Raw genomic sequence first — 23,772 nt, 5'->3', positions numbered from 1 at the left:
TGATGTGCTGGTTACTCTTCTTGTTGACTGAATTTATCGACCTAGAAACCCCACCGGTCCGAGGGAACAACATGTTTAAGAGAACATTTCTGTCCTACATGGTCCCATGGTGCAGAAAAACATGTAATCATAAAATCTCAGTCTGAAGTGAGAAATGCAGCAAGAGGACTACTGCCCAAGTAGAACTCCAGAAGGAAGCTATTTCAGAGACGGCAGACTATTTAGTTATTTATTTATTTTTAACGTTTCATTGGGGTGCTTCTCCGCTGGCTTGGTCCAATCATGCACATCAATTGAAGAAGTACGGTTGCTCCTCTTGTTTGCTTTTCCCTCAGTCTGATCATAAAGTGTCGTTCTAATTTCTGTTGTAGCTGCATGTCTTACACGACTGTTCCCCTCCAGGGCTGTTCTCAGTTTTTACAAGTTCTTAGAGGAAGATGTCTGGTGACATACTGAACATTCACTGTAATCTGCTGCAAGCCCAACACACCCTGCAGTTTAAATCAGTCTGACTGATCCGGTTATCATGGATATGCACTGAGTAGTATCGCAGAGAAAATCAGCTCTTCTATGGACATGAAACAATTTCACAAATGGTCCACTTTCCTTATTTCTTCACTTTTACCTTCATTACAGTTTTCATCCTTCCAGTACTCCTCATTAAACCAGACCGGAGCCGTGGAGGTGCAGGGCTCATATGTTTAATGGAGGATTGTTGTCACTGCAGTGTGGAACTGTTGTCAGTAGAGTCTGAGGGCCGAGCAGTCCGTCTCCCAGCGCCTCGCTGCCTGCAGCAGCTTGTCTCTGGACCGCCTGCTGGGCTGACCTGGACCAGCCGCCTGTCTCTGCTCACCTGCAGACAGGTCAGTCTAGTCAGGATTGATTTCCAAACACAGCACAGCTTCATACGCTCAGACAGAAGCTCTGGGTCTGTCCACTGCCTATAAGAGAGGGGGTTGTAACATTGGACCATTGCTTTAGGTGCAGATTCATCATTATTAGCTCACATTACAGCCCAGTGTGGAAGCTGCAGTTCCTCACTGTGACCACAGGAGGGCGGTGAACACTCAGATCAGCTGTCCACTTCCTGTATATTATAGTACTGCATGTAGTAGAATCCTGTTTCCCCATTCTTCTCGTTGTCAAGTATGGAGGAGCAGAAAGTCACTAACATTTACTCAACTATTGTACTTTAGTACCAATTTGAGGTACTTATACTTTACTTCTTCTACTCCACCACATCTCAGAGGGAAATATTGTACTTTTTACTTTTTTATTGCATGTATCTGATTAACTTCAGATTAACAATATAAAATATAATCAATCGATAATTCTATTATTTTATCAATGAGGATTTATCCTATCAAACATATATAATGAGCGCAGCCTATATATACAGTATATATATATGTACTTTTGGTACATTGTATAGTTGTACTTTGTATATCAAGTATATTTTGATGCTAATACTTTTGTATTTTTACTTAAGGAACATTTTCAATGCAGGACTTGGAACAGTGTGGTAATAATACTTGATAACAAGAAGTAAATCATCATTATTGTTACTATTGTATAATGATATGTGTCTTTTCCAACTGACGAGTGTGTGAATTGTTCTTATATTTAGAAGTTGTGGAAAAGGCCTGAAATGCTGGGACTTGGCTGTCTGATAACAAGGCGTCTTCTCATCTCATTTGGATGCAGAATTAAAATAGGAAGGTCCTATGGATGAAGGTAAAGCTAGGAGAGGATACAGTGAGCTGTGTAGGATACATCACATAAACAAACCATGGCTGTGAAAAATCTGCCGAAAGACTAAATTCTTGGCAAGAAAATCCAGGTTGTTGTAGATCAACATCAAAAGTGTTGGCAGGAGCATTAGTTCAATGAAACTTTGATTTATGCTGCCACCCCTTGGTTGATAGAACAATGAACTCCACAGTGGCCAAAACAAGATAACCAGGGTTAAACCAGTTAAAGTTACCTCAACAACCCAACTGGCCTCCACCTGATCACCCAGTGTGTCATGTCACCAGAAAAACAGTGCAGACCACTCACAGGCTCTACATTGCTGACTTTGTATTTTGCTGTGTAAAGCTATGCAGAGTTCACTGTGCCTGTCAGGACGTCGTGTTGGTGCCACCGTGTCGGCCTGCCGCCGGCCGGCTGTGGGGAGCCGTCGGTCACTGGGGCGGCGTGCTCTGCTTTGTAGGTGCTCCTGTCCTCAGATGGATGCTGTGGGTTGGTGATCTCTCTGACGGCCCGGCCACTGCGGTACCGAGCCCAGTTTTCCACCTTCAGGTCGGCCCTCTGGAGCAACACAGGGGCACAGAAACATAAATGTGACGACTCAAGGCATTTTTAAAGGCTCAGTGGGGATCACACTTAAAGAACAAATGACCAGATAATAATGACATAAGAGAAAGCAACTCTGACCTCTAAAGGCAGATGAGTTAGGCACAGGGCTGTGTGCAGCACAGACCACTAGAGCCAACATTTAACATTTATTTAACCAAGAATTCACAGATTTAAAACATGATACAAAAATCAAAATGTCCACCAGAATCATGTATAAGATTGTTTTTTTGTGCAGCACTTTATTTACAACATCTTGTGGGTACAGCCTGAGTCTACTGCCATAAAAACATCAGGAGGACTATAAAGCTATGGTAAAAAACTAAAAAACAAAATAAAGAAATAAAGAGTCAGATAAATATCTATAGCTGTGTGTTGTGATGCAGAACAAATGTGGCTTTGGCTTTGTGCTGAGTTTGGATGAGTGAATATAGAATTTGATCAAAATGAGAAGCACATTAAACAGACTGGAGTATGAATAGAGATTCCTGTCATAGTCAGTGAGTCCAAACACCACGTTTTTTTTTTCTAAAGTAATATAAAGAGAGCGTATGCAGCCGTAGCCAGCAAATACTTCCACCAAATGTGGACCAGTAGGATAAAGGTTGTCAAGTTGAGCGATTATCTATTTTTGTTGTTAGTTTTCCCAACAGTATTGTGATGTTTTCCTGCTGTTGTATTTGGCTGCAGCCTCACCGGCGTGGTGTGTTTGGGCGTGTGCACCTCCTCAGTGTGTGACTGCAGCGGACCCTGCAGCGGCGAGGTGCTGGTGCTCAGATCCAGCCGGCTGTGATGCTGAGAGGGGAAACTGGGCGCTCTCAGACGGAAGGTGAGAGGACGTCCGTCAGCCGACCTACCACAGTAACTCTGACAAACACCATGAGACAAACTGATGAGGAGGCCGCCGCAGACTGCAGACCTGACCCAGAGTCAGTCATTATGAACGGTGGGCTGACCTGGCTGTGGGTGGTGGTGTAGCAGGGTGCTGTGTCACCCAGGTTTAGGGTGCTCTGATGCAGATGCCTCGGCCTGGACGTCTTTGCTCTGCTTTGACAAGCACAGCGGGCCGACCTCTGGTCACCGTCCATCAGCCTGTTCGTGCCGACGCCTCAGCCAAGGGTTAACTCTCCTGTCTGGACCGCAGACCCAGAAAGTAGGTGCACAGTCTCCTCAGACACTGGTTTATTTTACTCCCCCACTTTTATCCTTTAGTTACTTTGCACTTAACAATACAAAATATAATCAATAAATAAATTAGGATATCATCATTGGTCCTCAGGGGGAAGTTATCCAGCAGCATGTAAAGTAGAACATTACAGTGAGCTCTACCTGTTGACGCTGACACTTCTTCACGTTAACACGTTCTTCTTCCTCCACCGTCCCTGGACAAAAACCTGACAGACCAAAGAACAAAGAGAACGTTGAACCCACATGAAGAAAGCAGGTAAATCTGTTGTTTCTTACCTGAGATCCATCAGACTGCTTCTGTGGAGGCTGTGCTGTCATGGTGACAATTCAAACATTCACATTAGAGATGAGCTTCAAGTTTACTTATGAAGCAGTTGTTAATCAGTTATACCCTCTAAAAACAACACTGTATTCTTCTTGTCATTCTTATTATCTTATAATGTGTTATGAAAGGTATTTATAATCAAGTATATGTACTCAAGTACTGTCTAGGTACTTGTACTGTACTTTAGTATTTCTATGTTCTGTCACTTTATACTTCTGCTCCACCACAGTCCAGAGGAACACACACCTTTCACTCCACTACATGAACCATGAACACTTAGTGTTCAGATTAACACTCATCTCATCACTTTCTAAAATATGAAGATTCAAGTATCCACAAATATACTGAACGATCAATTTAAAACTAGTTTCACAACAAACAATATAACTATTAACTAATAACACTGTAATAATGATTATTCAATAATAGAACTAGAACACTGACAGTGGTGATTCTGCACAAAATCTACTCTGACTTTAGCTTGTTAGTTTAGTTAGAGTTTATAGTTTAGTTAGAGTTTAGTAATGGTTTAGTTATAGTTTAGCTCTAGTTCAGTTATAGTTTAGTTATAGTCTAATAATAGTTTAGTAATAGTCTAGTAATAGTTTAGTTATAGTCTAGTAATAGTTTAGTTATAGTCTAGTAATAGTCTAGTAATAGTTAAGTTATAGTCTAGAAATAGTCTAGTAATAGTTTAGTTATAGTCTAATAATAGTTTAGTAATAGTCTAATAATAGTTTAGTTATAGTCTAGTAATAGTTTAGTTATAGTCTAGTAATAGTCTAGTAATAGTTTAGTAATAATTTAGTTATAGTCTAGTTATAGTTTAGTAATAGTCTAGTTATAGTTTAGTAATAGTTTGGTTATAGATTAGTAATAGTTTAGTAATAGTCTAATAATAGTTTAGTAATAGTCTAATAATAGTTTAGTAATAGTTTAGTTATAGTCTAGTTATAGTTTAGTTATAGTCTGGTTAGAGTCTAATAATAGTTTAGTTATGGTCTAGTAATAGTTTAGTTATAGTTTAGTAATAGTCTAGTAATAGTTTAGTTATAGTCTAGTAATAGTTTAGTTATAGTCTGGTTATAGTCTAATAATAGGTTAGTTATAGTCTAGTAATAGTTTAGTTATAGTTTAGCAACAGTTTAGTTATAGTCTAGTAATAGTTTAGTTATAGTCTAGTAATAGTTTAGTTATAGTTTAGCAACAGTTTAGTTATAGTCTAGTAATAGTTTAGTTATAGTTTAGTAATAGTCTAGTAATAGTTTAGTTATAGTCTAGTGATAGTTTAGTTATAGTTTAGTAATAGTCTAGTAATAGTTTAGTTATAGTCTAGTGATAGTTTAGTTATAGTTTAGTAATAGTTTAGTTATAGTCTAGTAATAGTTTAGTAATAGTTTAGTTATAGTTTAGCAACAGTTTAGTTATAGTCTAGTAATAGTTTGGTTATAGTTTAGTAATAGTCTAGTAACAGTTTAGTTATAGTCTAGTAATAGTTTGGTTATAGTTTAGTAATAGTCTAGTAATAGTTTAGTTATAGTCTAGTAATAGTTTAGTTATAGTCTATTAATAGTTTAGTTATAGTCTAGTAATAGTTTGGTTATAGTTTAGCAACAGTTTAGTTATAGTCTAGTAATAGTTTAGTTATAGTCTAGTAATAGTTTAGTTATAGTCTAGTAATAGTTTAGTTATAGTTTAGCAACAGTTTAGTTATAGTCTAGTAATAGTTTAGTTATAGTCTAGCAACAGTTTAGTTATAGTCTAGTAATAGTTTGGTTATAGTTTAGCAACAGTTTAGTTATAGTCTAGTAATAGTTTAGTTATAGTCTAGTAATAGTTTGGTTATAGTTTAGCAACAGTTTAGTTATAGTCTAGTAATAGTTTAGTTATAGTCTAGTAATAGTTTAGTTATAGTCTAGTAATAGTTTAGTTATAGTTTAGTAATAGTCTAGTAATAGTTTGGTTATAGTTTAGTAATAGTCTAGTAATAGTTTAGTTATAGTCTAGTAATAGTTTAGTTATAGTCTAGTAATAGTCTAGTTATAGTTACAGGGTATCTTAGATAATATTCTTTATTTGTCTGATGGATCATCGCTGCTCGCCCCCCTGTGGCCGCAGAAGGAACTGCAGGTCCGGGCAGTGGAGAGGACACCACCGGTGTTTGTGCATCCTCCTCCTCCTCCTCCTCCTCAGTCCAGCCTGTCCGAGCACAGCCCCGCTGTTTGATAGACTGTGTTCAAAAGGCTGTTTGACGTTCGTCTAAATGGCGTCTAACGGTAAGAAAAACTCCTCTTCAGTGCTTTAACAGGCCAAGTGGCCGTTACCGGTTAGCTAGTGCCGAGGCGCTAGTTAGCTAGCCAGTGTTTACGTTGTAGTCCGTTAATTTCCGTTTTTAGCTTTTTCGTTATTAGTTTTCGTTTTTAAAGGTGGGGCGTGTTTTAATCGCTCTGTTGACAGAAGGACCTCATAATAGCATCGCTTGTGTGCCTGGAGGAAAACTGTCACGGACATGCTAACGGTTACCGTTAAGCTAGCTAGTGCCCAGTTAGCATTTAGCTCGACGGGCTCCGAGCCGTCGGCTGTGCTACTGACCCAGTTTGAGACGGCGGCCCCGCCTCTGTGTGCCCGGGCTGGGGGGCACGGTTTGGTACGGGGGGCACGGTTTGGTACGGGGGGCTGGAGGTAACAAGCGTGAACGGATCCCGATGGAGGTGATGAAAATGCAGCTGTAAAAATGGATGTGAAATGAAAAATGGCGTGATGCATTATCGAGTGATCTGATTAATTTAAAGCCTTTTTGATGTAAACAGACACGTTTTCATCATTTCTGTATCAATGTAATCAGATTTCTGTATCAGCTGTGTCAGAACCTATTTTAATCAAAACAGGCAATCAAACATGTCTTATATACAGTCATATATATATATGTCATTTATGTTGTCTTTTTACTATCTAAAAAATAATTGAAGTTATTAAACTGTACTTGTGTTTTGATGGTGACTCCAATTTAAAATCTGAACTGTTTCATAATAACACTCCATTTTATTTACCCCATAGATTACTCCCAATCATCTCCCCCGGGGTAAGTAACAAAAATATCATTCAATAGTCACTGTTTGAAGATTATTCAAATAGAATAGAATAGAATAAGCAGACACACACACTCTGCCGCTGCCACCAGATGGCATAGCTCATTCAAACTTTGTTTTATTATCAGCCAATATTTCACCTTCATTTCTGAAACGCACGTTACTTGGAGCATGATTTCACATTTGACATAAGCACAACGAAAACTTACAGACTGTTTGAGCCACCATCTTTATAGAGACCTGGCTTCATCCCAACTCCCTGTATCAATCTACTGCTCCTGATGGGCGTTCTACCAGGCACCGGTAAAAACGAAGGAAAATATACTTCTTAAAACAAACTATTCGATTTTGTATTATCTAACGACTATTCCAATATTCAGAAATCATGGCCCATCCCTAATGAACTCCTAGAATAGAAACATTTTTCTTTGGTAAACTCAAATGAGTTTTGGAGACACGAGAAACTTTGTATAATTTTGGAAAGTAATGGAAAAGTGTTCACTCTTAATGCATCACATTTTTAAGCTGTGTCTCATTGTTTTTTTTACATCCTGCAGCTATGGGTCCTACGGTGGAGGTGGTGGTGGAGGCGGCGGTGTTAGCCAGGGCTACGGCCAGTCGTCTGGTCAGAGTTACAGCCAGCAGGGCTACGGAGGCTACAACCAGAGCTCTGACAGCAGCTCCGGCTCCTACAACCAGGGAGGATATGGCAGCTATGGTCAGCCTCAGTCAGGTAGAGGAAGACTCTGTAACTGTCCAAAACCCAAACGGTTTGTCAGTCACACATTGTGCTGTAGTTACCTTTAACTCCCTGTCTCCTCTTTTCTCCCAGGAGGATATGGCTCTCCATCTTCTAACCAGGGTGGTAGCGGTGGTGGTGGTGGTGGCGGCAGCGGCGGTGGTGGTGGTTATAATCATTCCAGTCAGTCCTATAGCTCTGGAGGCTATAACAACAGCAACCAGCCCTCCAACATGAGCTACAACCAGCAGTCATCCTTCTCAGGGTACAGCCAGCAGCAGCCTCCTCCTTCCTCCTCTTCAGGGTAAGACACCATCAGCCTCTGCTCCTCTGTTTTTAATTTACTAGCAGCTGCTGTCAAATGTGTTGGCTGTAACTATGGATAGAATAGTATTTGTGATTCATAGGAAGGTAATATTGATTTAAAAAGTATGTATATTTAAGAAAGGACAAGACCATATGTCACATGTGTATGATGCCATTTTTCTTCAACTGTCAACAGTTATGAAGGCAGCTCACAGTCTCCCGGCTACAACCAGCTACCGAGCGGTGGACAGAGTGGAGGTGGTTATGGCAGCAGTGGAGGTCCGACTGGTGGCTATGGGGGCAGTGGGAGTCACCAACAACCATCCCAGCATGGAGGAGGTCACTACAACCAGCCTCCAAGCTACAACTCCCCCCCTCCACAGAGCTATGGTCAGAGCCAGTACGGTCAAGGTGGAGGTAAGGATAACATTTGATTTAAAGTTGTATCTTGTTTATTTATCTGTGAAAAGTAGCGAAAGGGGAGAACAAACCTTGGACCAGTAGCTTTACATTGCATAACAAGAGACTTTGGGTGACACTGTTTGACTTACAAGTTAAAATGATCCAGTGGAGTCTGGTGAGTCTGATATAACGGCTGTTTGTGGTTAAACCAAAAGGATCTTCCAGGTCTCTCTCTGTAGGGATCCTTTCCATGGTGCTGTCACACACTTAGAATAACACTCTGAGCCTGTCAGTGGATCAACAAGCTCTTTTAGTGGACCTACTGTGATCAGGTGCAGTTGTCCCAAAGGATCACGTTGCAGCCATTGCAGCCCGTTTGGTGTCTGCTGGCTGAGGTGATCTACTGGACCAGTTCCAACACTTTTACTACCTACCAGTCATTCAGACAGCAGGAGATGTAAAAGTGAGGCCCATGTGTAAAACTATTGGACTTCTCCTTTAAAGATAATGTAAGATAAGTAGTTTGAAAGAAAACCCTTTACAGTGGGGTATGCAGAGAATAGTTCCTTTATTGATCCTTCACAGGAAATTACTGAACAGGAGTATTATTTCTGGACGAAGATGTTGCTTTTGGGCTTTTCTGCGGACCTAAAATTCTATTCACCTCAACGCACACTGTGTTTACTGTGTACCATACGTGGATAAAGATATAGACAATGCTATCACATAGTTTTTGTTTTTATGAGAAAATATTGCAGTGTTTGCATTAGGAGTATGTGCAGTGCTCTCCAAAGGGTAAATCTGTGCTCTTATGGTCTCAACTCTCTCAGGATATGGAGACGAAAGCCCACCGATGAGCGGGGGAGGAGGTGGAGGGTACGGTGGTCCTGATGGAGGCTACGGAGGTCAGGATGGCCGTGGTGGCAGAGGCCGAGGGGGTGGATTTGGAGGTCGCGGTGGTGGCGGATATGACCGCGGTTTTGACCGAGGTGGGCGAGGTGGACCAAGAGGAAGAGGTGGCATGGGGTAAGTGTTTAAAAATCATTTACTGTCCATGTTATCATTCCTATCTTAGTAGGTCTCCTGGACTCATGAAAACAGACTGAATCTGAGTACAGTGATGTATGTAAATGTTTCCTCACCTTTGGTTACATGTGGAGCTTTGAAATGTGGCTACATGTTACAGCAATTCAAAGGTGCGTGCTGATGTGCTACAGTTTCCCCTCCCTCTCGCTTTAGACAAAAATGAATCCCAGGGGTTCTTAAATTGCCACAAAGCAGTTGATCCACGTTGTCCGTCTGCAGTGATGACTGCACAGATGTTGGTTTGTTTTCAGAGCCATCTGCCATCCATTGCACCTTTTTTAGGCCAACTCTAAACGGACATATCAAAAGTTCATCTGTGTTCCTCAGCACCTTCCTGAGTTAAACAGAGGACAGATACAGTCTTGTGCTGAAAACTCTTCTCGGTTCTGGTCCATTACCAAATAATACTAATCACTAATATCTACCTCCATATTATTTATTATTCTAAGCTGCTACTGTACTATGTCAGAGGGAGAAGCTATGTGTCATGATTATAAGGTCAACATCAACAATAGGTTACCTCTGAATGTGTTTTTATTACCACTGAGTGATTTTTTTTTTACTATGTTAAGCACATGCATGTTAAATCACAAGAGAATTTTGAATGATAAATATGTTAAAAGGATACTTAACCCATCAACAGTGTTTCTATCATTGCAGTGTGAGTAGTATTTGTAAATGAACAACTTTTAACTTAACTTCATGTTGCCTGCAGCCAGAGTTCTCTGTTCATGATCCATCTTGTTGTTGACATTTACTGGCTTCAGGGCTGTTGTTCAGTTCAATAACAGTAATAATTGTATTGTTAAGTCAGGTATTCAATCGAACAACAGCCCTGAAAGCCAATTAATGTCATCTGGTCCACAATGAGCTGGATGATGAGAGGGGAGCTCTGGCTGCAGGCGACGTGGAGGGTATGCATGTATTCCCTATACTGCATATAGTAGCCACATTGCCATGACACAAAACAGGTTTAAAGTTGGCCAAGTATCTCCTTAACTTTGTGAATTCTCTGATCTAACACAGTAATGGCTGCACGCATGCACACAACTACAGCAGACAAGTACATGCACTGAGTGTTCATGTGTGCAGAATGTGATCCAAAGTGAAACAGATCAATTCTTGTGTTTTGTATGGCTGGTATCCATTATCAAAGCTCAAAACAGCCTAGTTTTGGCTCCATGGTATCGATCCACCCACCTTTAGTGCCAATGCAAATTCATCACTGCCTGGTTTCCATGGAATATTTTTCCAACATAATATACGCAGAGTAACAACATGGTGCAAAATGCTGTGTAAAAAAAAAAAAAAGCATACGTTGATGTTAGGGCCATGATCTGTGCTCCCCTGTTACATTTCACCAAGAATGTCTGATCAGAAAGGACGAAATGCCCAGAGCTCACAAAAGGAAACTGTATATGTTCAAAACTTGGTTGGCTGAGTCCAAGCACAACATAAAGGTGGTGTTTCAAATGACGAGGTGAGCTTTTAAACTGGTAAAATTCAGAGATGACACCATCGTAAAGGTTTGGAGTGTGTCATGTTGGGCTCATTAAGTTATGGTCCTTGTGGCTGAATACTGGTCAGAAACCACATCCTCAAAGTCCACAGTGTAATTATTACCACTAAAAGCCAGATGGCACTTGGGTGAACTTGCAGTAAACATGCTATTGGCTCACATGAAGCATTAAAAATGGATCCTCAAATGAAAGTGCTACAGCATGAAGGATAAATCACTGCATTAGGTCCAGGCAGTTATGGCCTTTTACCACTGGACTGGCTGACCACAGCTAACAGATACAAGTTCACCTCTATCACATTTCTGAAGTTTAAAATCTTACAAAATACAAATTATTTGTTATGAAACACGAGCCCTCACTGTCAGTCACTGGTGGACATGCCCTTTGTTTCAGGGATTCCTTACATGCAGCTGAAAGCGAGGATATGGAAAGGAGTGAGGGGAAAAATAAATGTAACCATAAAGAGGCTTACTACATTATTAAATGTCATCAGAACAAATGTGAGGCTTTTAATAGTAAACATCTGTGCTACCACATCAGTGTCTCGTTGTAAAAGTTTAACAAAAACAGCAACAACTAACAAACCCATTTAAACTCTTTACATGATGGTGCTTTTTTATTGCTGTACATGGTGCATGGTGGTGTTGCTGCAGTCACCTCTACAGCAAGTCTGCATTACAGTTTGTGATATAAGTCTTTGTCCTGTTACTGACTGACTTACTGACTGTCCACTTCCAGTGTCGTGATCCAAAGAAAAAGGAGTGAGGTGCTCTCTCACACTTGAACAAAGACATTTCAAAACTTGAATCCTTCATTATTATAGGCAACACTTAAACTCAGCTTTGCATGAACACCTCAGCAGCAATGCTACACTACTTAGTTGAGTTTATTTCTCTGCACTTTGCTAAGCTGTTGAACACAGAAAGGAAACTAGACTAATGTAGCATCGAGCGCAGGTCGAGAATGAATGTGTGGTGGTTTGTGTGCAGCTCAGAAATGCAACTCTTGAAAGCTGATTGCATCACAGTGTGCCATTCACAAGCTACTTTCAGATTAAAGAAGTGATTTGTCCAACGTGATGATCATCTCGAAAGCCTAAACAAACTCTTCTCCAAACTGTATTTTAGTACAAACTTAAGAGCTACACCGTCGGTGGGGGCAAACCTACAGTTTATAAACCCTCTGAATTATACAGGGTAGAACAGAAACAAATCACAAAACAAAGAACATCATCACTGACTGAGCAAAGCAGAAACTGGGATGGTAAGTTGATGTCGCACAATATTTTATGTACTTTCTTGTAACTCATAATGTTGGTGATGAACTCGTAGACTAATTAGTTTGCCATTTCATTGTATGTTCTCTCATCCATCACAGATTATATAGGAGTCCTCTTCCTCACCATAATTATAATATTTGATAATAGTCAATCTCCAGTATGTCATCACAGTGTTCCTAATGTAGGCAGACAGCACTAATCAGCCGATGTCCTCAAGAACAGCATTGTTAGATGATGATGCTCTTTATGCTTATGCATCGACGGGTTAAATGGTTTTTAAGTGATCTTAGTTGAAGATTTGAGAGTGGAGGAACATGTAAGTGTAAGTACAAAAGTGACTGGTGCTTTTTTCATACTAGATATGATGTCTTGGTACAATGAAGTCTTTACTCTTATTAAAGGCGCAAAGTAAGAAAGAGTTTAAAGGACTTTTTTTTGACATTCTTTACATATTTTTGGTTAGAAATTACTGGAAGGTACAAAAATGTTGTGCTGAGGCACTGGACCACTTCCAAAGCTTTTTGTACATGCCAGTCATTTAGACACCCAATTTATGTAAAAATACCAGAGTTACCCTTAGAGTGTAAACTACAGACAGAGGCATAACTCCAACAAAGACAACATTGCAGCTAATTATTTGATATTTTGGATTTTCACTGCATTGCATTGAAAGTTATGCACAAAATCCACATAGCTTGGCCTGTAAAGCTCTACACACAAATCCAAAGCTGATAGGGTGTATTTCTCTCCTCACAAGTGTCTTTTTGTCAAAATGGCAAGTAAAATGTGGCCTTGACTTCTCCCTTACACTAACACACCACAAAACATTACCATCGCCTGCCTTTCTCACCTGTTACCACCACCTTCCCAACCAGCCCTTATAGGATCACTGTGTCATACTCTGCTTTAATCAATCTTTGAATCTTCTCCTAGGCTTTTACCTTCTCTCCAGGCTGGCTTTCTGCTCTTAAGCCATCATTTGGGAAATTACAAAATGGGGGAAGACAGTTAATAGCCTTCTTTTAGTTGAAGGAAAAAACAACAAATAATTTGGGAGATTATAAGAAGAAGAACATCTGTTTTTGGATTTTCTGCAATTTGTGTAAAGAGTAAAGGCTGTCCCTAAAAAGACCTAAAAAGCACTCCACATCCTTCGAGAGAACAAAGGTGTTAATGTTTGGGTTGGTTAATTGAGGCAAAATTGAAACAGAAGTCATTATATGATGAAATAAAATGGGTGCATACAAGTCATTTTAAGACTTGATAGTACTTAATGGCAAAAATGGCAAATTTCAGCTGCTTGTGAACATAATAAGACAAGGTCCTTAAACTGGCCTCTTGTCCTCAAGGTGTATTCAAGGGACTCTGAACAAGATTAAATAGGGGTTCAGTAGGACGGGTGTCAAATGAAGACGGGTGGGTTTACTTGAGAGACAGGGAGTGAAGGTTACCCACAACCCATTGAGAGAAATCGCTGTCAGCACCAGCCTCCAATGCGTGTCGTTTCTCTCTTCCTCCTCATCAGAATGGGCGATCGTGGAGGATTCAATAAGTTTGGTGGTAAGTGACAAAAAAAAACCAAAAAACACTTGAGCAAAAGGGTTTGAGTTTGAAGAGTCATTGCTAAAATGAGGGGAGATCAGTATACTTACAGCATGAAACGGCTAAAAGTACATGGGAATTTAAGTGTGTGGTTCTTTGAAGTAACCCAGAAAGGCTAATTCTGTTTATACTCCTGCACTGATTTCCCTGATTATTACAGAGGATTGTTAACATGTGCAGAGAAAAACATGATTATGATTACATGAAGTTTTCAATACGCTGCGTAGAGTTTCATACATCACGTTTTCCATAGCACGGCCTTACAGGTAAGAACCCTCAGTGTGCTTTGGTGCTGTCCGAATGGATAATAATCTCAGGTACTGAAAGCGTGCTCTCACTCAGGTGGTTGGAAATGTCCAGCAGAGGGAGTTAAATGGTACATTATGGCTTTACATGTAATTCTTCTACTCCATCTTTCATCCTTGGCGTTTGAGTTTGATGGTGCTTGACTTTCTTTGATGGGCGTTGGAAGATTTTGTCAGTTTTCTACGAGGCATAAAACCTGCAGTGTTTTATGGGTTAGTGTGTCAAAATCAGCCAAATAAATGAATATCAACAGGTTTGACATCATGATTCAGTTGAAGGAAACATGATGCAGGCTGTGTGTCACATGAATTGAATAACATATCTGAAGGTGGAAGAAATGGGCAACCACCTAACAGCATGGCTGTAAAACTTGTTGGAGGAGGTTCCTGGTCTACTTTTCTGTGAAACTGGTTAGATTGCACAAATGAGGAATGTTTCAGGTGCCAGGTCACTTGATATGGTACGCACTGTACTGTAAATGCAAGGAAAGAGTGCAGTTTCTAAACAATGGGGGAGTCTGTTTGGAACATTTGATGGTGGTGTAAAAGCTTGATCACATGATTCCTCTTCTATTGTCTGAGTAAACCACATTCAACGGTTGTTAGCCACTAACTGGTTCAGTTAGTCTGATTGCATGTTATAGGTTTACTGTGTACTGGTGGAAAGATTATGTTTGCAACTGAAGGCTCCCTCTGAGGTCTGTGGTGGGGACAGAGAGATAACTGGCATTTACATTGACATTAGTCAGCTTTCCTGTTTCACCATCAAAAATACGATATTTGTCAAAAGCAGTGGAACATGTTTTACTTACAAAATACATGAAATGAAATGTTAATTATGTTATTATACTAATTATTGTCAGTGTTAGGGAAGCTGCTGCTTTGAAAGCATTGCTTTGCAAGCTATCAATTACAGTTGCCAGGTTTTGTATACAGTGTATACAAAACACCAGACACCAGAAAGTCCAGGTGGGGGTATTACACCAAGCAGGATCACTGTTAGCAAGGTGACTTCTAAAATAGCATGCAACACCTTCTCTCGCTGCTTGTTAATAAATAGGAATAATAAATAGTCAGGTGTGTGGTGGTGGTGGCTGCCGGATGAATGCATTGCCTAGACATGCTTCACAGTGGTCAGGATGGCAGAAAGAGAAGGCAGGGCTCATCAAAGGGGGTTCAGTTTCAGTGGAGAAGCAGTGGTAAAAAATCATTCCTTTCTTTTTATGGCTGCTTTGTAGTTTCAATAGTTAATCACAGAAATGGCAAAAAAGTGATTTAACAACTTTGACTATGCAAATATGAATGCAGTTGAACTACCAGCAAACTTCTAGTTTAATTGCATGTTTTGTTGGACACTAAATCTGTGCAGCTGCACTGGTAGTGCTGAGTTCAAAGGCTTTATTTGCTGTACACACAAGCAGTATGTGTAGTGAAATATAATTAGAATAAGGATAGAAATTGAAACATAAAAAATATATGTAATTTTAATGTTAAAAGTGTGTACATTAGCCTGGTGTGGAGGTGTGCTGAGCACTTTTTTCAGTGTATAAAAAGTAAACTGTGTGCCAGACAAGGCCGACAGTTCACCATCCTGGTGTCCTGAGGAAGGAAGCTTCCTCCGAGTCTCTCTGTGTTAGACTTGTGGCTAAAGATGCGTTAGCCTGACTGTAGAAGTTTTAATAGTCTTTTACTATGGTTCATAATCCTACTAGCTCAGTTTTGCACCTTCTGCTGTTAAAGTCCTACAAAGTGGGCTGTGTAGATCCAGTGGTCCACCACCCTGTAGGGCTTTATGGTCCTGAACAGTCCAGTTGGTGTTGCCTTCTGTTAGGATGCTCTCCACAGCGACAGAGTGGACAATCTCTTACTACTTTAGCTGATCTTACCTTTAAATAATAGCAGGAACAACCTAAAGCACCAATTACAAAAGCCACAACAATAAGGATGTGTCACTTGTAAGAATTACAAACTTTACAGCAGCAGTTTGCTCATGTTTTCCATTGGAACAACTCCAGTTTCTGCTGTAGCATCAAATATTTCTTCTTATTGGGGAAAGGTGCCATTGTAACTAATTATCTATACTTAAACAGACTTTTGATAGTATGAAAAAAATACCCTTGACAATTCTTGACATTGTAAACATCCAAACAAATTAATAAGAAAAATGAAAACACATTGTATTTCTTTATTTCTACACTGCACATTTAATGTCAGGTTATACATGAAATGACTTCAATCATTGTCATCAATCAATAGCTCCCAAGTGAAAATGAGACTGAGGACATTCAAATGAGTTGAAATCTAGAGTTTTACTTTGACAACGCTGACAAGTGTGTTTGTCATGCTGACATAACAGTGTGGAGGAACAGGTGTGTCAAAAAAAGCTGTGGTGTAAACAGTGATGAGTCATCTACCAGTTGTGTGGAGATTAGTGCTGTCTGATCTGTTTGAGTGAAAAGTTTTCCAAGTAAGGAAGAATCATCACTCTGAGGAGCTGCGAAAAGGAGTATGACTGGTTTCACTGTCACTTCCTGCCAGACTGAAGCGTTTTCAAATCTTGGTTCTGATAACAACACAAAGATTGTGTTTCACAGAAGGGTCATTAAATCCACTTCCTGAAAATCAGGTAAATCAAGCTGCCAATGGCACAGTGGTCAGTGCAACGGTGATGGGACACATCAAATAATTTCCAAGGTGTTTCCGTTAACCTCTGAAAACTTTGTTGGACACTTTGGAAGTTGGTGTTATGAATGGGTGAAGTGTGCGTAACTGCCGTACAAAATAACAAAATACTTTGAAATTTGCCAAGCTCTCAGCACGTCAACCGTGGTGTTCTCATTCTCAAGACGTATATTGGATTAATTTTCAAAGAGTCCTCTGGTAAGCTGTGTGAAAACTAAACTAGACAAACAAAAGAACGACATGGATCATTGTGTCAGTTGAAGGTGCACATACTCAATAAAGGGACTGTGTTGCAACGTGCTGGAATTGGTTCCAAGAGTTGGAAGTGTGAAAGGAAATGACTTATAGCGTATATAGTGTCTCATGGAATGCATCAACACAAATGCATTGACTTGTGGACTGTTTAAAACATCAAGTTCAAGTGCCCAACCTGTGTGGCTCTGCATGACGTTTCATAGAAGTGTACATGGCTGTGTTTGCTTGTTGGATCAAAAAACAACCGAACCAATTGAATGGTATACTGTTACAAGTATTGGGATTATTCCGATGCACACAAGTACTCTGCATACATCTCCACATACAGAGTGACTAGAAGCTCGATACTGGTGCTGTTTTGATTGGAACGAGGAGAGAAAATAAATAATTTATAGTATGTGTGCTGAGGTGTTTATTTATGGTTTATTATCTGTTATATTCCAAAACTTATTTTTGTTTTTTACCCTTTCAAGGACCACGAGATCCAGGACATGGACATGGAGGACCCGGCTTCAGTAAGTCTTGTATGGTTTTATTTTAGCACCGAACCCAAGACTCTGTTCACACGGGACATTTTTTCATCCATTCATGTGATTCGTGGTTTTCTTGAACTTGCCCAATCACTTTGTTTACCACAAGGTATCTTGATAACAAATCAATTCACTGATCTTCTCCATAGCTACCTAGTCAGATACTAGCTGGATAAGGAAATTGGAACATCTAGCAGCTGAACAGACAGATGTTCTCCTCAGGAGTGGGTGGAAATGAAACCAGCGCTCACTCCAGATATCACTCCAGTGGGATGATTGTGTTGCTCTTTGGCTGCTGGACGTGTAAATAGGATATTGTTCACTAACATGTTCACCATAACAACTTTAGAGGGTGATGATCATTTCAGATGTTGTTGTCAGCTTGTTACACTGCAGCCAACTGGCCAAAAAGGGCATTTTTTAAGTCAGGATTTGATCTACACAGTCAGACTGATGAGTGAACATGTAAAGGGGTGACTTGTCAGGTGTCCTGTTGGCCACCTGCTGCTCTCTAAACATCTCTGTGTTATCTTCCAACAGTGCAGGACCAGGACAACTCTGATAACAACACCATCTTTGTGCAAGGACTGGGAGACGACTACACCGTTGAATCAGTGGCAGACTTTTTTAAGCAGATTGGGATCATTAAGGTAGCTCCCCAGTGCTGTGTGTGTGTGTGTGTGTGTGTGTGTGTGTGTGTGTGTGTGTGTGTGTGTGTGTGTGTGTGTGTGTGTGTGTGTGTGTGTGTGTGTGTGTGTGTGTGTGTGTGTGTGTGTGTGTGTGTGTGTGTGTGTGTGTGTGTGTGTGTGTGTGTGTGTGTGTGTGTTGCCCTCAGTTGCATATGTCCTTGGATTAATGTGAATTTCCTTAATCCAAATTTGTCATCTTGTTCACATTTGTTTTTTTATGTTGATTTTGGACAAATTTGAAGCGCAGTTAAGATTTATAAGATTTAAGTACCAAAAGAAAATCATTCCTAAAATAAAAGCTCAGATTGAGGGTCAGATAAACTTTGAGACAGGAAAGTGGGAAAAGCTAGGAAGTATAGATTTAACCATCACACAAGTGGATACTGATGAATTGTCGTGTCTCAGAAAGCTTTAATTTGATCAGATTCAACTTCAAAACTTCATGTTGAATTTCAACTTTCAAAGTATAAATTTGGATAGTTTTTTACTTACAACCAAACTCATCACAGTCCCTCCTGACAGAAAGATCTGCCCATGTTTACCACCTTGTTGCAAAGGGATCATTTATTTTTGTGTGTCTAAATTGTGATGTGACACTGAACCGGGGTTCAAGGCCACTGGGCCAGATTTAAGGATATTTTTAGCAGTGGTCAATCAGTCAGAAAAACTTAGCAGATGAGTCCAAAAATGAGTCAAAAGGAGTCAGGAAAGGCAGCCTCTGCAGTTGAGCTCAAGTAGTCTGCAGGAGTCAGAGTTCAGAGCAGCAAAAATTCATTGGTTACTTGATACCTAAACACTTACATCCTCAGAGTTGGGATTCTGGGGACTTTCCACTTGCCTGAGCATACCAAGGGTGTGTTCTTTTTCTTTAAGGTTATGTTATATACTCCTGACACCAGTAGCTTTTAACTTTGCTTTATTCTTATTTTTTAATCTAAGGTGCTTATTATTATTACACCTTTATCTCTCAACTCTCCTTTGCTGCCTTTTTTAAAAAACATAGTGTTTAATGTAAGTGCACTTGTTTTAACACAAAGAATACATGTGATACAGTGAGGGTCACACACACAATCATACTTTGGTATAGTGCAGAGTATAGAAGTCTTATTCTCCAGTAACTATCCATTCTTGATTAAAATCCCTTTTATCCTGTCCTGCGTTGTTACAATATAATTAACACAACACACTCCAGTATATTTCCAGTGATTCCAGTGATTCTTCATTATTCATGTGGTTACAGTGTTTAAATCAGTCAGTAATAGCAATTTGCACATTGGATTTCTTTTAGCACAACACTTGTCTTTTTACACTACAATTGCTATGAAGGATATCATAACCCAGCCCTGCTGCTCATCCTCATAGGTCAACAAGAAGACGGGCCTGCCCATGATCAACCTGTACACAGACAGAGAGACAGGCAAGCTGAAGGGGGAGGCCACTGTCTCCTTCGATGACCCCCCATCAGCTAAGGCTGCTATCGACTGGTTTGATGGTGAGTTGTTAAGCATTTATTCACTTGTAACTCTTATACACTGATAAACTCTGACTAAAACAGTAATTTTACGTCTCAGAACACGGGCGTTGCTGGTCTGCTGCTGCCTCTATCAGTTAATTTGTTTGTATTATTTTGTGCCTTTGGTGTTTTAAAGGTTTTAGTCACAGAAAGTCCTGTGTCCTGTTCTCTAAAATCCCTGTTTTAGTGAATGTAGTCTGGTGTGTGTGCTGTTTGTGGTTAAACCAAAAGGATCTTCCAGGTCTCTCTCTGTAGGGATCCTTTCCATGATGCTGTCACACACTTAGAATAACACTCTGAGCCTGTCAGTGGATCAAACAAGCTCTTTTAGTGGACCTACTGTGATCAGGTGCAGTGCATTTTGGAGCTGCTGGCTCAGACTACTCACTGCACCAGTTTCAAAACATTTTGTTCCAGAAATACAGAGTTATCCTTTAATATGTCTTTGACTGTATAAAAACGTCAGAAAGGGCAACCTTATATTTTCAACAAGGGGGCAGTTGAGGAGTGAAATGGAGGCATTATATTCATAAATATTTTGGTTTAAATATGAGTGTTTAACATACGGAGCCATAGGCTTGAGGAATTGAGTGAATTAATGGGTGTGTTAGGAAAATGAGAAGTTTTGCTACTAATAAAACTGCAGATCTGTAGATACCTCAAGAAGTTTTGTGCAAATTTTCCAATTATTGATAGAAAGACACAAAGGTGTTATCAGGGTACAGTGTTAAATGTCCTCTCTTTTTTTTAGCTTCATTCATTTTGTGATTTAAAGCACATTTTATTTATTGTGTCATCTCCGTTCCTTATGACCTTTTGATGCCTGTCTTTACTCAACAGGTAAGGACTTCAATGGAAATCCTATCAAGGTGTCGTTTGCCACCCGCAGAGCTGACTTCGGAGGCCGAGGTGGCATGAGGGGAAGTCGAGGACGAGGTGGAGAGCCCGTTTTTTTTACTTAAATTATACTATAACAAACAGTGTCACCACAATGTCCACTTTGTGGCTGTTCGGTAGCTTTCCATCATATCACATGACCTTCCTCAGCAGATGAAGTTCACCTGTTTGTCATGGAATTCCTAAGCACTTTGAAGGATAAGGCCTTTTAAAGCGGAAGGGAAAGGGATCCTTTCCATGATGCTGTCACACACTTAGAATAACACTCTGAGCCTGTCAGTGGATCAAACAAGCTCTTTTAGTGGACCTACTGTGATCAGGTGCAGTTGTCCCAAAGGATCACGTTGCAGCCATTGCAGCCCGTTTGGTGGCTGCTGATCCAAGGTCCATTTTGTTGCTGAACTTTGACCTGTGAGGGCACGAACGCTGTTTGATTCCTTGAAGGCATCACCACTCACATGTGTCACAGCGACAGAAGATCTGACCGGTTTGGCTCTTTGCTCTGCGTAGGGCCGATGGGTCGTGGTGGATTTGGAGGGGGTCGAGGTGGAGGATTCCCAGGAGGCAATGGGGGCGGCGGTGGTGGAGGAGGAGGCGGAGGAGGACAACAGAGAGCTGGAGACTGGAAGTGTTCAAACCCGTGAGTAGGATTTGGCTATTCCACTTTTCACTCTTAGAAACATGTTGTATGTGTGTGTCTGCCAGTTTTTAGGATCTCAATGAAATCTGACCAAAAACTTGGAGTCAGCATTAAACCTTAAACAAAAATATCATCTTCAGGGAATTTTGTAGTTAGTATGCCTTCCAATAGTGTTAAGATATTTCTTCATGTATTACTGTCCTGACCTGCACACTTCTCTACAGCAACTGTGGTAACCTGAACTTCTCGTGGCGTAATGAGTGTAACCAGTGCAAAGCCCCTAAACCTGAGGATGCTGATGGGATGCCCCCAATGGAAAGAGGTTGGACGTCTGCAGTCTTTATGTTGTATTGCACTCGGAGGGAGACATTGATAGTGCTGCTACCTGGAAGAAAATGTTTTTTGTTATTGTTAATTCAACACACAGTCCCAAATCATCCACTCAGTCGTAGTAGAGAAATCTTCTCTATAAAAACAATTAACTTCCCTCTCTGCGGTATTAACGTTTAGATTAGGAATGAAAGTCGATATGCTTTGAACAAGTGTGAATTTGCTTTGTCATTGTGACTTTTATAGCTTTGTTATGACTCACTCATGCTGATAGCAACTCTTAACCTGTAATAGTACATTAGAGAAATAGTTGATCGCGTGAATCATCCACGTGGTGCACAGCATCAGTTAACCTGCAGGACAGGTGTGTCTGCACTGTGACTCTTTTTCAGCATCTCACAAATGATCATGAAATTGCTTGTTCTGTTGCCAGGAGGCTACGGAGGAGAGCGCAGAGGGGGGTTTGAGCGGGGCAGCTTCAGGGGCCGAGGCGGTGACCGCGGGGGCTTCAGAGGGGGCCGAGGAGGCGACCGGGGAGGGTACGGCCCTGGAAAGATGGATGCGAGGTCAGGCACACTCAAAAAGCAGCACTCTGTGGTGAAAGAAAGGATTTCGGCCTCATAGTTTGAACTTGAACTACACTTGGTTCAAAACCAGTGTTTCAACATCGAAGCTCCATATTTTAGTGTCACACACATATTGATTGTGCTGTGCAGCATGTGTAGGCTCTAGAAAAAAACCTTTGAGTGGGCAGGATGGGAGTAATATTCTGAGAAAAAACTTAATTTCTCAGTTACGAATTAACAAGAAGAAAAACTTGTATTTTTACTGGAATCAAAGCAGTAATTTTAGGAGAAAAAACAGATGTATGAGGAAGAACCTGAGCACACCCCCATACAAGGAACCACAACAGACACACAATACACTGTTAGAGTACTATTAGAGTTTATGCTTGCAGATTTATGACTTCATAATCACAGAGAATATTCTTGGTTGTTGTATCTGCCCCTCTGTCCATATTGCTTGGAAGGAGATCTGTTATTAGAATGAATCTAAAATGAACAAAAGAACAAACTGGCGAAGGGGAGCATCATGTCCAGTACGGAGCCAACAGAACGACCCTCAGAGAGCTGAGGGCACTGGTCCAGAGACCCAGAAGAAAAATGTGCATCTGTCACTGAGGATCTTTGGCGTATTGTTGCCCGATGATTCTGTGACACAAACCACTGGAGGGGTGTGATTGGTCGATACCCGAATGCCCCCGAAAGGTCCCGTGTTTGCTCTGTACATGAGCATATTATTTGTGTAAAACCCTTTCTGTGAGACACACACACCTGTTTGTCCTGTGGACGATGCTCATTGGCTGGATGCTGATGATGTAATCAGTGTGTTGTTATTTCCAGGGGTGACCGCAGACAGGAGAGGCGTGGCCGTCCCTACTAAACATCCTCCAAGAACACACTGTCCTCCATCCCACCTCGATACAAAGCCCGGTGTGTGTACCCTGGGCCCAGCCCTCACCTTTCACCTCTTACCTTTTATACGTAGACACGACTCTGTCAACCTCCGTGTGCAAGAACGTGACTGTTTCTTATGTTGATCACACGTGTCCACACTCCCTCATTTAGATAATCTTAGGATCAAATTTCATCTTTAAGAAAAATAAAAATTCCTTTCTTTTTTCTTACAGCTTGTCTGACTTCATATATTTGGCCTTTAGAAATGTACTCAGCAGCAGCATCACTGGAAACAGTCTGGTTCATGTGTGAAACAAGTCTGGCACTGGTGTCCTGTAGCTTTATTTACATGTGTGTTTTGTTGTAGTATCCATATGTAATTAGATATTTATAAAGTTAGCAGTAAAGACTGTGTCGCTCAGTCAGAGGGACGAGCTGTCATGGTAGTTTGAGTGTGAAAACAAAGGTGAACACTTCAGTTTTTTTCCACCCAAACTGTCATTGTTAATGTCAGAGCTACGTCAAGTTTCAACCTTTAACCTGTAATGTACACTGAGCACATATTGACAGAGTAATGGAGCTT

The 23,772-nt window shown here is 40.6% G+C and overlaps 1 protein-coding gene across 1 annotated transcript; it reads left to right on the top strand.

The window, feature by feature from the left end:
- Positions 1-6,012: 6,012 nt before the first annotated feature.
- Positions 6,013-23,426, top strand: fus (FUS RNA binding protein). Its single transcript, XM_070847145.1, has 15 exons — positions 6,013-6,144; positions 6,926-6,950; positions 7,515-7,690; positions 7,790-8,000; positions 8,199-8,419; positions 9,235-9,430; positions 13,815-13,849; positions 17,607-17,648; positions 18,204-18,313; positions 19,715-19,844; positions 20,706-20,801; positions 21,273-21,402; positions 21,627-21,724; positions 22,166-22,298; positions 23,136-23,426. The coding sequence occupies exons 1-15, from the start codon at positions 6,132-6,134 to the stop codon at positions 23,173-23,175; spliced, it is 1,656 nt and encodes a 551-aa protein (XP_070703246.1). The 5' UTR covers positions 6,013-6,131; the 3' UTR covers positions 23,176-23,426.
- The last annotated feature ends 346 nt before the right edge of the window (positions 23,427-23,772 follow it).

This window comes from Pempheris klunzingeri, chromosome 17, assembly GCF_042242105.1.
Source record: "Pempheris klunzingeri isolate RE-2024b chromosome 17, fPemKlu1.hap1, whole genome shotgun sequence".
NCBI lineage: Eukaryota > Metazoa > Chordata > Actinopteri > Acropomatiformes > Pempheridae > Pempheris > Pempheris klunzingeri.
Note: the sequence above shows the minus strand (reverse complement) of the source record. Positions and strands in the feature narration are given on the sequence as shown.

Excerpts from the sequence above, each read along its gene's own strand:
- fus (XM_070847145.1), top strand. Across the intron at positions 8,001-8,198 it reads CCTCCTTCCTCCTCTTCAGG|TTATGAAGGCAGCTCACAGT; the intron begins GTAAGACACCAT and ends AACTGTCAACAG. Across the intron at positions 20,802-21,272 it reads GAGGGGAAGTCGAGGACGAG|GGCCGATGGGTCGTGGTGGA; the intron begins GTGGAGAGCCCG and ends TGCTCTGCGTAG.